The sequence below is a fragment of the Siphateles boraxobius genome, unplaced genomic scaffold, assembly GCF_051911475.1.
Source record: "Siphateles boraxobius isolate OS27281-9 unplaced genomic scaffold, OSU_SipBor_1 61, whole genome shotgun sequence".
Classification (NCBI taxonomy): Eukaryota; Metazoa; Chordata; class Actinopteri; order Cypriniformes; family Leuciscidae; genus Siphateles; species Siphateles boraxobius.
Window position 1 is genome coordinate 686496 of NW_027509188.1, and position 14139 is coordinate 700634.

The following is a 14139-nucleotide window of genomic DNA, read 5'->3' on the forward strand; positions in this document are numbered from 1 at the left end:
CAATACTTTAAATAGTCTGAAAAGGTGGTACAGTATTTGGGACCATAGACACAGTGTCTGATGAAGCATTACAGTATGATATAAAATATTAGGCTACATCCATGGATATTGTAGTCTAATTGGTTCATGCTCCACGCTAATTGGTGACAATGAATCTCGTTATCTTGAAACTTTCATGATTTACTGTAAACATGGAAGATTGTTTGTCTGTTTCCATACAACTATGCATTAAGAGTAACGCAACAGTTACTTATCATTTTGAGCAGTTGTATCAATTGATAGTTAGATCAGTGTAAGGAAATGAATAGACATTCATTTGAAATGTAATGTGTGAATTGCCTTTTGAAATAGTAGTACTTTGATGTTAAGTTGTGTCATATTGAACAAGTGATTTTTGTTGAATGAACAAATGATCTAAGTTTTATGTGTATTGTATCCAAACAATTGAGAAAATGGTTAGAGTTTTGAAAAATGTGCATTTTGATAATTGGTTGTGAGTTTTGTGTCTAGAGTTGTGAAAAATGACATCAAGGTTCTGAAAATAGTAACAAAGTGATAGTAAAAAACTGTAAAATATAATACGGCAAAGTAGGTGATATGTTAGCATTTAGCTACAGCTTAGCGCTGATTCTTATTTCTCCCACAATGCATTCCATGACGTCACATGAGGTACTCGCTGACTGTTGGACGACACACGAAACCCCGCGGCCCGCCTTACCATTGAGGGAGAGTGATACGAGGAGTAGCTAGCTAGTGAAAGAGTGACAGTGACAGATTTATAAGTAAAGAAAGATAGATAACAATAGATAGGTAGATAGATAACGATAGATAGATAGATAGATAGATAGATAGATAACGATAGATAGATAAGCATAGCATATATAGTGAGAGATAGCATAGCATAACAGATAGCTTAGAGATAGATAAAGAGTAGATCATAAATAAGTCAAAATGGTTTATTACTGTGTTTGTGGCGGGTACAAGAACTCCAGCAAAACTGGACATAGGGTCCATTCCTTCCCCAAGGACAAAGCGATCTTCTGAAGCTGGGTGCAGTTTGTGAAGATTAGGCGGGCAGATTTTTCAGCGAGCTCTGTCACCGCCTAGTCGAGAATATGCAGCGCGCATTTCAAAGAGGAGGATTACAATTCAGGGGATGCCAAGATGGTCTCACTTGGTTTAAAGAGTGAGAGAAGTGCTAAATTACTTCCTACCGCCGTGCCGTCTGTGAACGCAAACCTCTCTGCTTGCCCTGTCCCGAGGTCGAGAGACACCGTCTGCCGCAAGCGAGAAATTGCCACGGTAAGCATCATGCTAACGTTAATGTTTACAAGCTGCGTGTTAGCTAGCTCTGTGTGTATTATGTATACCGTGCTCCCTTTGACACAGCCTCCACTAATTTACAAGCACGATCACTCTGACATTAGAAGAGCATATTTCGTGATTCACGAATAAAAATTAGAATAATAACAAAATTGCCCTGAGGTAAAAGTCCATATCATCATGAGTGTTTGGATCAGATCAAGCGGCTTTCGCAATGGTGTGTTCGCGTTTTGTTTTTTGACTGCTACGGTTCTCTTTCACATATATTTGACCGTGACCATGTCGCCAGGGCTGTAGTGAAGGCTAAACGCAAGTAAAACATTTAGTATCGCATATCTGGGTCCACAGTACTGTAATCTAAGTCAGTGGTTCCCAACTTTTTTTCTCTTGTGTAGCACCTACACTCTTAGCATTTTTCTCACCCACTCGCAATGTTTTGATTTTGGTATGGCTGTGCCATAGGTTATTGTTTCAACTGGGACTCTAACGTTAGTTGTAGCACACACGTCCCATTTTATCGATGGACTTATGAAATGATTGGGAATATTTACTTATCGTCTTGGAATTTCAAAGATAAGTAAATAATTATCAGTACTTCCAAGTTGAAAATAAATGATTAAATGTTTAATGTGCTCCTGCAATGTGCTTGTGCACCCAATGTGCTTGCAAATCACTTCTAAGTATTCATAGTATACCCACCTCTTATTTCACCACTACACCCTTGCATTTTGCTGACCCTTTTTCATATTTGTTTTTGCAAGATGTTGATAGACGCCTCACAGCAGGAGACTGTGGACAGTGTAGACACTGTGGAGAGTGTCTATACTGGGGATCAGCCCTTGCCCTCCTCCACTTCTGACGCTGGGACACAGTGTTCTTTGAAGCCCCCCCGATGGTCTCACGGTAAAACTTGGGTATTTTAAGGGGTAGATATTATCATATAGTCTAAAACATTGCCAGTATCTATGCAATCAGAACATTTCCATACACATTGATTAAATTAATACATAGCCTACACTTGTCTATTTATACGTTTTCCATCTGTGTGTGTGTCTGTCTGTCTGCCTCCCTGCCTACCTGACTCAAAGATGTTCGACAGCTGTCTCCACAGCACCAGACCTTCTCCCTTGAGGCTTACCACTCCCTCATCTTGCACTTCGCGCCCAAGCACACAGGGTTTTCATACCTTGGGATGTATAGCAGGTCAGTGCTATCCAATGGAATAATACAGCCAATTATTATGCCTTTTATAGTAATAATAGTACCTATTATCATGCCTATTGTAGTATTTTGTCATACATAAACCAAGTTTCAAAAAATTTCTCAAATGTGTTATTTTGTAGGCTTCTCTTAGCGGCGCTGCATTATAATCACAATGCCAACCGGGAGACAGCACGGAGAAGTGATGGGACGGAGAAGTACTGCGTGCGGTATCCGCGCTTCAGAAAAGGTGCCCATGTGGTGCGTCCCATCAAAGAGGCAGCCTCATACGGTAAGCAGTGGCATGCAGTTCTATCATATTTTGAGATGGCTCACGAGACATCTGTGATCACTGGCAATGATCTTTATTAAATATTATTATTATTATTATGTCTGCAGGTTATGCAACATCATTGATGAAGGCCCTTCAGGAAAGCTACACCCATTCACCTGCAGCTCTTCGAGAGGTTAGCGCTAATTTGTCCTCCGATGCACCCGCCCCCATCGCCAAATCCTTTGAACAGGTTCCTAAGGAGGAGGCCGTCAGCCTCTTCCTAGCCCGGCAGTCACGCTACAAAAGAACCTAAATTCACATTATTAAATTTTTTTTTCCCACAGACAATTCCAATGATTTAGTTGTAAGTATTTATTTTAATTTATTTTAGTAAGTATTTATTTAGTTATCTTCTTTCCTTCTGTCCCTGTCATCTCATTTGGTGATGGTTTCCTAACTCCTCATGTTTTGTTTTTCCTTTGTGTGCTGTTGCTTTGGTTTTACTTTGCACTAAATCATTACATTTTTCGTCTTTGTAAGTGGCAATAATTGTCGCTGTACCCCATTCACGGGGTCCTGCATGCTGCATGTCTGCTCCTCTGTCTGTTATTTGCATGAAATTTGTTGTATGTAATTCAAAATAATTTACCAATCATTTTACCTGTGCCTTGTCAACGTCTGTGTGCGGTGTTGTCTGGGCTCACTGTGTGTCAGCTTGATGTGCTTTTGCATGTAACACTGCATATGCATTCATGAAAGAGTGTGTGTGTGTGTGACTACATTTTTATCCTTGGATGATGCTAAGCAACTCATACATATTTTTATTTTCTCTCATCTTGATTACTGCAATGCTATGTACACTGGCCTTTCGAAGAGTTCTTTAGGGAAGCTACAATTGATACATAATGCTTCTGCCAGAATACTAATGAAATTAAAGCGTTGCATTCCATGAATGAAAAGTGCTATACAAATAAATGTTTATTATTATTATTATTATTTATGAAAGGTATCAGGTCTAGCCCTTCATCAGTGGGCTTTTTTATATAGATTTGTTTACTTGCAACCTGTGTCTTTGTTCAGTAATCTTTGTCCTTGTTCAATAAATATTTAGTAACCCTTACAAGCAATGCCAATAAACTGTTTTTACTTATTAAAATTCATGTGTTCTGTGTACTTTATAACATTTTAAGGGCGATCACAACAGAATATTTATTTATTAATATTTATTTACAGAATTATTTTTATTCATTCTCATTCAAACGAGGCCACTTTGGAAGTTTTGCCTTATGGTTGAAACCACACAAGAGGGTAGAGGCTTCCTTATACTCCTCCCTAAAACTCCATAAGCCCAGTGTATAGCCTGCCTGTACGCAGTGTACCGGTATTGCCTAGGGATAAGTAGGAAAGATTCGTAAGTTTTAAACTCTGTAAGTAGGTTGGAAACGTCATTTGAAGCCTGTCTCTTATGCATGTTTGTGCATGCAACACATCTCTTGTCACCTATAGCTGTTGTTGCTTACTACTCACTCCCTATCCTGGTAAGCCTGACTGTGTCAATGACAATCAATCGCGCGGAAAACGAGTTGGCACTATCAACAATAATCACACTGAAGACATGACCAGCCTACTCGGCGTCGGCTACGGTGAAACAACATTTTCACCGGAGAAAGAGGTAAAAGTTTAGAAATAAACACTCACAGGTGGGACTGTCAAGTAGAGGTCTGCGCGGGACACAATTTTCAGACCCGCTCCCGCCCGCTCCCGCAGTGTTCAGTCCCGCTCCCGCCCGCTCCCGCAAAGATTTGTCATTTTTAGTACCGCTCCCGCCCGCATCTGTGATATAATGTCCCGCTCCCGCCCGCACTTTCTGTCTGACGAAAGGTCTTGGGGAAAAAAATGCGTGCACACAAAATTCCTTACCAATACTTGGTAACATATTTATTGGTCCCATATTACGAACAGCATAATATTCACAACTGTACTTTATCTGAAGCACTAGAGGCGCTCTGTTCCTCGTCCATGCTGTCTATTTTGAACTTGAATTAGCTTTCGAATTCGAACTCGGAGCAGCGGGAAAGGAATTGTCTCTAAACAAGTGTGCGTGAGATTGTGCCCCGCCCTACCCGACAACATTCACAAGTTTAGGCTGCTTAAAACGTTTTTATTGCTGCCAATCAGAATCTCCCTCACAACTACAAATTATGTACGCTACTTAAATCATTTATATATTTTACTTTACACTCATATTTAATTTGCGGGAGTGCAGCGTATCATCCCTCCCGCCCGCACCCGCAAGTGCACCTCATCATCCCGCCCGCTCCCGCAATGACCTTTAAAAATTTGTCCCGCGCCGCACTGTTTTGCGTCGGGACCCGCGGGTCCCGCGGGACTCCCGCGGGAGTGCAGACCTCTACTGTCAAGCTTGCATTATATTTATAGATCTTCTGATTAAGTTTAGGGTAACGTTACTTTTCTAAGCCAACGACATAATCACTGTCACTGGATAAAAAGAAAACGTTGACTTTCACTCGATGCTATTCACTGACAGTAAAAAAAAATGTTATTGTATGCACTGCTGTTCATAGACTACTAGCTCCAGCGGTCATTGCTGCGTTTCTAAATTGTAGCAACTCACCAGGACACTACACCAACTCTCCATTCATTCTCCTCTGACCATGCATTTATTTATCTTTGACGATTTGGCTTTTCTTCATGACTGTTTAGTCTCATCTGGTCCCAGGGCAGAGACTGGTTCCCACAATTTTGTCCCATGGCAGGTGAATCCCTCCTGGTCTCAGGGCAGAAGTCGTATTTTTCTCTTCTCAGGGCAACGTAGTTGGACAAAAGGGAGTCAGCTGTCTTCTCTGGTCTCAGGCCAGAAGTTGTCTGAGGGCAGGTGAATCCCTCTTGGTCTCAGGGCAGAAGTTGTCTGAGGGCAGGTGAATCCCTCTTGGTCTCAGGGCAGAAGTTGTCTGAGGGCAGGTGAATCCCTCCTGGTCTCAGGGCAGAAGTTGTCTGAGGGCAGGTGAATCCCTCTTGGTCTCAGGGCAGAAGTTGTCTGAGGGCAGGTGAATCCCTCTTGGTCTCAGGGCAGAAGTTGTCTGAGGGCAGGTGAATCCCTCCTGGTCTCAGGGCAGAAGTTGTCTTAGGGCAGGTGAATCCCTCTTGGTCTCAGGGCAGAAGTTGTCTGAGGGCAGGTGAATCCCTCTTGGTCTCAGGGCAGAAGTTGTCTGAGGGCAGGTGAATCCCTCCTGGTCTCAGGGCAGAAGTTGTCTTAGGGCAGGTGAATCCCTCTTGGTCTCAGGGCAGAAGTTGTCTGAGGGCAGGTGAATCCCTCTTGGTCTCAGGGCAGAAGTTGTCTGAGGGCAGGTGAATCCCTCCTGGTCTCAGGGCAGAAGTTGTCTTAGGGCAGGTGAATCCCTCTTGGTCTCAGGGCAGAAGTTGTCTGAGGGCAGGTGAATCCCTCTTGGTCTCAGGGCAGAAGTTGTCTTAGGGCAGGTGAATCCCTCTTGGTCTCAGGGCAGAAGTTGTCTGAGGGCAGGTGAATCCCTCTTGGTCTCAGGGCAGAAGTTGTCTGAGGGCAGGTGAATCCCTCTTGGTCTCAGGGCAGAAGTTGTTTTGTCGGATTTTCCTCATGACTGTTTAGTCTCATCTGGTCCCAGGGCAGAGACTGTTTCCTATGGAATGCGAAAGCTGACTTTATTATAAATAAATAAATACATAAATATATATACGAAGAAGTGTAAAAAATCAAAAATACATAAATAAATATACAAAGAAATGTAAAATAAATTAGTATTTATACTTTTATTTCCTTATATATAATATTCCTTATTCCTATATATAATTGTATTTTTCACACATTTATTTATTTATACATTTATTTATTTCCACATTTATTTATTTATACAAGGTGTCACTGTGGCCTCAACTTCAGCACGGCCACTCTGAGCTCGATTGCTGATGTCTGAGATAAAACACGCCCCCCTCATTAGCATACAGACAAAGAAATGTATAAATAAATAAATGTATAAATAAATAAATGTATAAATAAATAAATGTGAAAATGAATAAATGTAGACATAAAACATATATACATAAATAAATGTGTAAATAAATCAAAGTGGAAATAAATAAATGTATAAATAAATAAATAAATAACAGTGTGAAAAAATACAATTATACATAAATAAGGAAATAAAAGTATAAATACTCATTTATTTGTACTTTTTTACATTTCTTTGTATATTTAGTTATTTATGTATTTTTGCTTTTTTACATTTCTTCATATATTTATGTATTTATTTATTTATAATAAAGTCAGCTTTGGCATTCCATAGGTTTCCCACTATTTTGTCCCAGGGCAGGTGAATCCCTCCTGGTCTCAGGGCAGAAGTCGTATTTTTCTCTTCTCAGGGCAACGTAGTTGGACAAAAGGGAGTCAGCTGTCTTCTCTGGTCTAAGGGTAGAAGTCATATTTTTTATGTATTATTTAGTATATTAGTAGTTTGTATAATTTAGAAGAAAAAGAAGTCAGGGGAGAGATAAATGCAGCCAAGACTTGTAAAATAGAAAAGTGCAAGATGAAAAGTCATGTTCATTTTCTTCTTCTTCTTATTATTATTATTATTAGACTATGTTAGTTAAATATTCAAACTATTTAACAGGACCAATCAGTTTGATGCTTAGCCTGTGTTTCTCCAAAAATCTATATGTTCAAGTATAGTGTCTTTTCTAATTTCAGAATATGGCGACACATTGGGTGAATGGTGTTAAAAAACGGTTGAAGAAGCCACATGACTCCAGGGTCCACCAAGATGTTGTTATTATTAGGGGGGATGCCAAGGAGTTCATGGAGAGTTACATCAACGAAGTGCAGGAGAAGGAGCATTGCTACTTCAGACCCCCAGTCTGCCCCCGGCAGGACTATTATTACTATGGCTGTGACCGTGGGAATCATGCTGCAGGCAAAAGTAATGGAGAAGCCACACAAACTCGGGCCAATTCTTGCAAGGCATACATCTCTTTCAAAGTCATCACGGATGCCGGAATATCAGGTGCCATAATCCAAAAAATGCTACAGTACACTGGCCATGACGAGGCTAATTCTAAAGAGAAAAACCGCATCCACCCAGACCTGCATTCCCTCATCGAAATATGGCTTCAACAGGGTTGTTCCACTTCTGAGATCTTAATAAAAAGCTGTGATTGGGCTCAACAAAATGGGCATGTGGACAAAAAAGACCGCCGGTTTTACTTGACCCCTAATGACATTCGGCTTTTAAAGAAAAACCTCAGAGGTGTGGGTGACAGTGATTCTGTCAGTGTGGACCATTTGGTTTCCATGGAACTCAGAGACAACATCTGTTTTTATCAGCCAGTTCACAATGAACAACCATTCATTTTAGTTGTACAAACACCATTTCAAAAACAACTTTTGGAAGAGAACCCCCATCCAATGGTTTTCATGGATGCTTCATACAAAGGCATAACAGCCTACGGGTATGCATTTTATGCACTGTTATTGATAAACAAAACTGGAAGAGGTGTGCCATTTGCCTATTTTATCCTGAGCAAGGAAACTACTGAAACAGTAAGCCTCTGCCTACAGAAGCTTCAATTGAGTAACCCAAGCTTCTATCCAAGGTCAGTCAAATGTTAGCATAATTTATGTTATGCTGTATTTATTCTTTTCCTTGTAATTGGAACTACAGGAAATATGCATGTTTGAATCTGAAAATACTACTGCACTGAGCTACAGCTTTAAAATTTTGGATCTCACTAGGTTCTTAACTCTCTATTCTAAATTTTCTTGATACAATGTTTACACTGTATACAATACACTCTGTCTAATGTATGCTTTTGGGTGTGGTGCAACTTTTTCCTCTCTTTTCTTTACTTTCTTTTTCAATGTTACAGGTCAGTGATGATGGACCGTGACTTGAGAGTGCTTAATGCTATTAAAAGCGTTTTCCCAAATGCTTGTACTTCAGGTAAGTCGATGAATATACAATATCACTATTTGTGACATTTAAATCTACGATGTTGTGCAGTTGACATTGACAAACTAACAGGAAAGGTCAACTGAGCAGGTACAAAGTACTATCTAAGGATCTTTACCACAGTGTGCTGTTTTCAACAGTGTTCTTTTAAAATGTGGTGGGTGTGTAAACAAGTGTAATCTTTAACTGTACTGTATATTTAAGGGCAATCAACTAGTGGTCTGCAATGTAATAGTTTACAGTATATGCCTATTTAAAATCCTGAATTCTACTTACATGAAACATACCTGAGCTTTCTGGTGAAAATTTGGGATATATACAGTTACATTGCAGTACAATAACATAAACTCCCTTTTGGCGAAGCAATGGAAACGAACTGCCACGTGACAGGGTGAAATAACATACCTTAATGTGCATCTGAAGCAATTTATGTTGTTATAGGCTGTTAACCGGTGGCTTGTGAAGACAGATGGAGGTCACCTGACACCTGAACAAAGAAATGTGGTCATTCATGCCATGGCATCAATGAAAGCATGCCTGACGGTACTATATTTATATTTTTTAACATTCATAACCCCAGTGCAACTAAGTGGTCCTGACCAAATTATGCATTCTGTAGTCTACATAATAGTGAGTTTACAATTATTTATGCTTTTTCTTTTTAATGTTTGTATACAAGCATCTCAGATTAAATATGTTTTCCCCTAAGGAGGAAGAGTTTCTCAATGTATCTGTCAAGAAATGCAGTGAGATCGACACCTTTTTGGATAGTCCCCATGTAACAACTTATCTGAAGACAAATTGGTTTACTTATGCGGAGCTGTGGGTAAACTTTGGAAGAACGTTCTATCACTGTAGCAGTGAGACAAACAACAAGGCTGAAAGGTATTTTACTTAAATTATTTGAAATAGTATTGGTAAATGTATTTTCATATTGGGAGTCAGAGGATTTGCCTAAAACATCAAGGTGTTGCTTACATCATGTTCCTAAAATTATGCATGCAGATACAGTGCCAGTCTCTAGCTGTTCTCAAAATGGCAGGGGCCTACTAAATACCACATACTGAACACTGACTTCCTATGCACTGAACGTTACATCTTATCACAAGGTCGGCTCACCTCGTGGCCAGACTATTAGGAGTCAAAGTTTACCACGAGCTGAAAAACCCATATTCCCCAAATCAGCAGTTAATGCAGCTCTTTAGGTTGAATGAGCGAGGTTTCACTAAAGTCAGACAAAACATGTAGGAATCAGTGTTTTACACTGATAGTTTATTTTGTATTGCTATTCAATTATTTCCCAATTTAATAGGAAGCCGATGGTATGGTGGGTGTCAGATTTGTAATTGTCAAGCTTTTCATGCCTTTCTGTCTTAAAGATTCTTCCTTACGTTGAAATACCAGTTTCTGCGAGGCCAGGCAAACCGAAGAGTCGACCAACATCTGCTCTTGCTATGTGGAGATGTCGAAAAGTATTACAGGTTAGTAATCTCTCTAACAGGGAATGTGGATGTTGCCAAATGGCTATTTCAGCCTGTTATAGAATAAAATAAAGTGAGACACAGCTACTTTCATAAAGCTTGCCACTCTCACACAGTCTTAACAGTGAATTTAATTCTTTTATGGAGCTGTTGCATTAAAAAACAATCACCATGGCAATGACTACACAATGAAACTTGCATTTAGCTAAAATTTATCTAACAATAAGGGCCAATATACAGTATGGTTATGAGTTTATGGTATTACATGACAAGTTATTGGCCATCCAATCAGAATATGCAAAATGTGTGCCATTAAAAAGTTTATGATGGTGCCCTTACCTGTGTTTCAGCTAGCTAGAGCACACTCACACACTGGTGTCCTGTCACTCCCCACTGTCCTATCTGAGGCAAAGGCTACTATTTTAATGTAATTCCACATTTGTGTCCTTTTTTCATTACTGCAGCTACATGGATGGCCTCAGCGAAGCAGGACGACTGACATTATCCAGCTCTGCTGCTCACCAGGCTGCTGCGCTGCTATTTAAAAATGGCGTGGGCAAAGATTTGGACATAAAAGCAGGGCAGTGCTCTGTACCATCACAGTCAACCAACACAGCCTACAAAGTTAACTTGTTACATTTCACGTGTGAATGCACCAATTTCCGGATGGGAAACATATGCAAACATCTTCTCTTGGTGAAGATGGAGGTAGGCAGGAGAGGTATTGACATTGAAAAAATGCAGAATAATAAAGCGCTAGAAATCATCAGCCTCCGTCTCTATCAGCAGACTGAAGATGAAATAACCATCTTCAATAGTGATGGGACTATGAGTATTGTGAATAGGAAAACTCTGACTTTGTGCACATGCATTGCTAAGAGTTTTGGAGAAAGATGTGTTTGCATACATGTCACACATGTCCTCAAGCCTCAAGACATTCTCACAGACCCCAAAGAAAATGCACAAGTGTCTGAAGCCTCCCATGGGAAGCCTCCCATACAGTCCATGTTATTAGACCTACTAGAGTGGAGCAAGTCCGAAGCATTTGAACATACCCCTGAACTGTACAATACCATCCAAAGAGCACACAAGCTTGCTTTTGGAAAATTCACTGCTGTGTCCAGAAAAAGGAAAATTACCCCTTTACATGGTTACCGTAAAAAAATTAAAAAAGCTAGACTGCAGAGAGCAGTAGTTGAGAACTTTAAAAACAAAAGAAGAGCAAGAAGAACTTAATTCTGTTATTCTGGAAGTGCCATTGTTTGCATGTGAAAACGCCCGTCTTGATTGGTTGATGAATTTTCTTGGTAGTTCATAAGGTAAATAAAATACTGATAATTAAATCAAAGTTTTATGAAGTTTTGGAAAATATATAGACTACTTATATTAATGGCACAAGCAAAAGTAGTGTTTTACCAATATGAAATGTAAATTATACCAGCAGTGTATAAATGTAAGTACACAGGTCCCGTAATTCAGTATAAGTATTGATCCCCAAGAAAAATGCATCTACTCACAATTACAAATAAAGAAAATTGCTTTATAACTTTGATCCTTTGATACATTCTCAGTCCAAAACCAAGGCTTTCCATACATTCTTATGGTTTAACTTAACATGTATTTGGCAAATTATGTTTTCACCCTTGTGTCGTCTTCCCGTCAACCTTGGAAAAAAAAACCACCTTCTTTGACGTTTGATGACATTTTTTTTCACAGTTTGTTTTTGCTTTTTCCAACGTTTTAAATTATTTTTTTCTTTTACACATTTTCAGCGCTTATTTCTACGTCCCATATTTTCTGATATAAAACAAAAATTGAAAACGGGTCAATTTCAACCGAAGTCAACACAAGGGTTAAATCACATCTACAGGTCCTTCTCAAAAAATTCGCATATTTTGATAAAGTTCATTATTTTCGATAATGTAATGACAAAAAATAAACGTTCATATATTTTAGATTCATTGCACACCAACTAAAATATTTCAGGTCTTTTATTGTTTTAATACTGATGATTTTGGCATACAGCTCATGAAAACCCAAAATTCCTATCTCAAAAAATTAGCATATCATGAAAAGGTTCTCTAAACAAGCTATTAACCTAATCATCTGAATCAACTAATTAACTCTAAACACCTGCAAAAGATTCCTGAGGCTTTTAAAAACTCCCAGCCTGTTTCATTACTCAAAACCGCAATCATGGGTTAGACTGCCGACCTGACTGCTGTCCAGAAGGCCATCATTGACACCCTCGTAGCGAGGTTGTAATAGGACCAGTTGGCCTCCATCGCTGTCTTTATCCTTGTTAGTGTCTGCCTGCAAAAGTGTTGAAAACAGATGTTATTTGACATAAAAAGCAGTGGTAGAGGTGTTGTAATACAATACTGCATATGTAGATCTAAGCCTTTTTAATCTTGCATACTGGCATTGGTAACAACAGATCAATGAACCTGCAGTGTTGGGCCTTGACGATGGCCTCAAGATGTTGGTCCTCCTCCAGGCAAGCCTGGCCAATTTTTTGAATTGGTAGGTATTTAAAACCCATGTAATTTACATCCTCTGCAAGGGCCAGACATTCTTCTACAAATACACAGTGCAACAGAATACAAAATAATTATATTTTTGTCAAACTAAGAATGGAGTATAGACTGTTAAGGACAGAAACAAGATTCAGTCATTCCAAAAAAGTTCTGATCAACATGTGAAAGTGCCTTGATGATGCCATTTGATGAGTCCGCCTACTTGCTAAGATCTATGAAAATTTCATAATTACAGCCTAATGTTACTTGGGGAATAGAAAAGTCCTGTTAATTCAAGACCTCTCAGTAAGACAAAGGCAAGGTGGATTCTTCCCGAGCCTACCCATCCCAGAATCTTCATTTAAGTGGGCTAATATCTTACAGAGACATAAGACACGATAACGAGATAGCTTCTATAAACAAAAGATGTTTACCCAACCTCCTATCTCACTGTTTTCTGCAACCAAAATAATAATAATAATCTATGTGCATTCGTGTTGGTGGCAAATTCTAAGTGAATAGGTCAATGATGCAATAATCACAATAAATAATAAAACTTGTAAAACAAGATTTGAAAATTAAAAAATATTTTTGCTATTTGTCTTATTCATTCTTATGATTTGACATCACAGTGAGGTTGCAATTTCACCCCGATTGCATGCCATACTGCTGTAAAGTGTAAGATGGTGGTATTGGAAAAGCCTAATATTTTCGGAGGTGGTACTCGAGGTAAATTTTTTTTCAAATCACTGTCCAATGTCAAGCAGAATAGTTATTTCTGGCAATGTGTTAGTATTGTGCGTAACGAGAACCAATTCCAATGCCTTCACATCCTGTCGAAATAGTGCAAAATGACCAAAATTTTAATGGTAACAAAGATTTCCGCCTAGCCAGACTATTTAGAAAAGATTCTTATATCAGCTGTGTGAAGTGATGGGTGGTTCACTGCCCTTCAACTCTCGCACATCATGTTTTTAACCTCTAGACCTCAGTTACCTTCACATAACTTGCTGACACTTGTTGACAGCCTGATTCGTGGTCCTGGCTCCACCTGTGAGTCGTGCAACTTGGCCATCAGCGCCTCTTTTTGGCTCTTGCCTTTCCTTAAGTAGGCCACCAGAGCATTGGGCGAATAGCCCTCTGGTGGCCCACACCTTCTAACCAGTTCCTCCCTAGTCACTTTATATCTGCAATATCAGTGGAGATTTTAAGCAGGCATATAGAGTTAAAACAATCTTCTACCTTGTAGAAATGTTGGTAGGTAACACTTTAGGTACAGGAGAACACATACATGGCACCTTAAAAATGGTTTTAAATAACTTATTCCTAACAGCTTCTTAAGA

The 14139-nt window shown here is 39.3% G+C and overlaps 1 protein-coding gene across 3 annotated transcripts; it reads left to right on the forward strand.

Annotated features, from left to right (window-relative positions):
* The first annotated feature begins 1166 nt into the window (after nucleotides 1-1166).
* LOC143718571 (uncharacterized) lies at nucleotides 1167-11826 on the forward strand. 3 transcript variants are annotated; one of them, XM_077209588.1, is made up of 11 exons: nucleotides 2410-2526; nucleotides 2667-2815; nucleotides 2923-2990; nucleotides 3142-3161; nucleotides 4304-4469; nucleotides 7542-8443; nucleotides 8717-8790; nucleotides 9241-9342; nucleotides 9509-9684; nucleotides 10179-10280; nucleotides 10745-11826. In XM_077209588.1, the coding sequence occupies exons 5-8, from the start codon at nucleotides 4413-4415 to the stop codon at nucleotides 9246-9248; spliced, it is 1041 nt and encodes a 346-aa protein (XP_077065703.1). In that variant the 5' UTR covers nucleotides 2410-2526; nucleotides 2667-2815; nucleotides 2923-2990; nucleotides 3142-3161; nucleotides 4304-4412; the 3' UTR covers nucleotides 9249-9342; nucleotides 9509-9684; nucleotides 10179-10280; nucleotides 10745-11826. The 3 variants fall into 3 exon arrangements, 2 of the variants coding, with proteins under 2 accessions (XP_077065703.1, XP_077065702.1); XM_077209587.1 differs by lacking the exons at nucleotides 2410-2526; nucleotides 2667-2815 and having other exon boundaries at nucleotides 10745-11649; XR_013196443.1 differs by lacking the exons at nucleotides 2410-2526; nucleotides 2667-2815; nucleotides 3142-3161; ... (5 more) ...; nucleotides 10179-10280; nucleotides 10745-11826 and adding an exon at nucleotides 1167-1302 and having other exon boundaries at nucleotides 2923-3052.
* The last annotated feature ends 2313 nt before the right edge of the window (nucleotides 11827-14139 follow it).

Bases quoted from the DNA above. Each gene is read 5' to 3' on its own strand.
- LOC143718571 (XM_077209587.1), top strand. From the start codon at position 8,752: ATGCTATTAAAAGCGTTTTCCCAAATGCTTGTACTTCAG. The intron at 8,791-9,240 runs GTAAGTCGATGA...ATGTTGTTATAG, and splicing joins CCCAAATGCTTGTACTTCAG to GCTGTTAACCGGTGGCTTGT. The intron at 10,281-10,744 runs GTTAGTAATCTC...TCATTACTGCAG, and splicing joins GATGTCGAAAAGTATTACAG to CTACATGGATGGCCTCAGCG.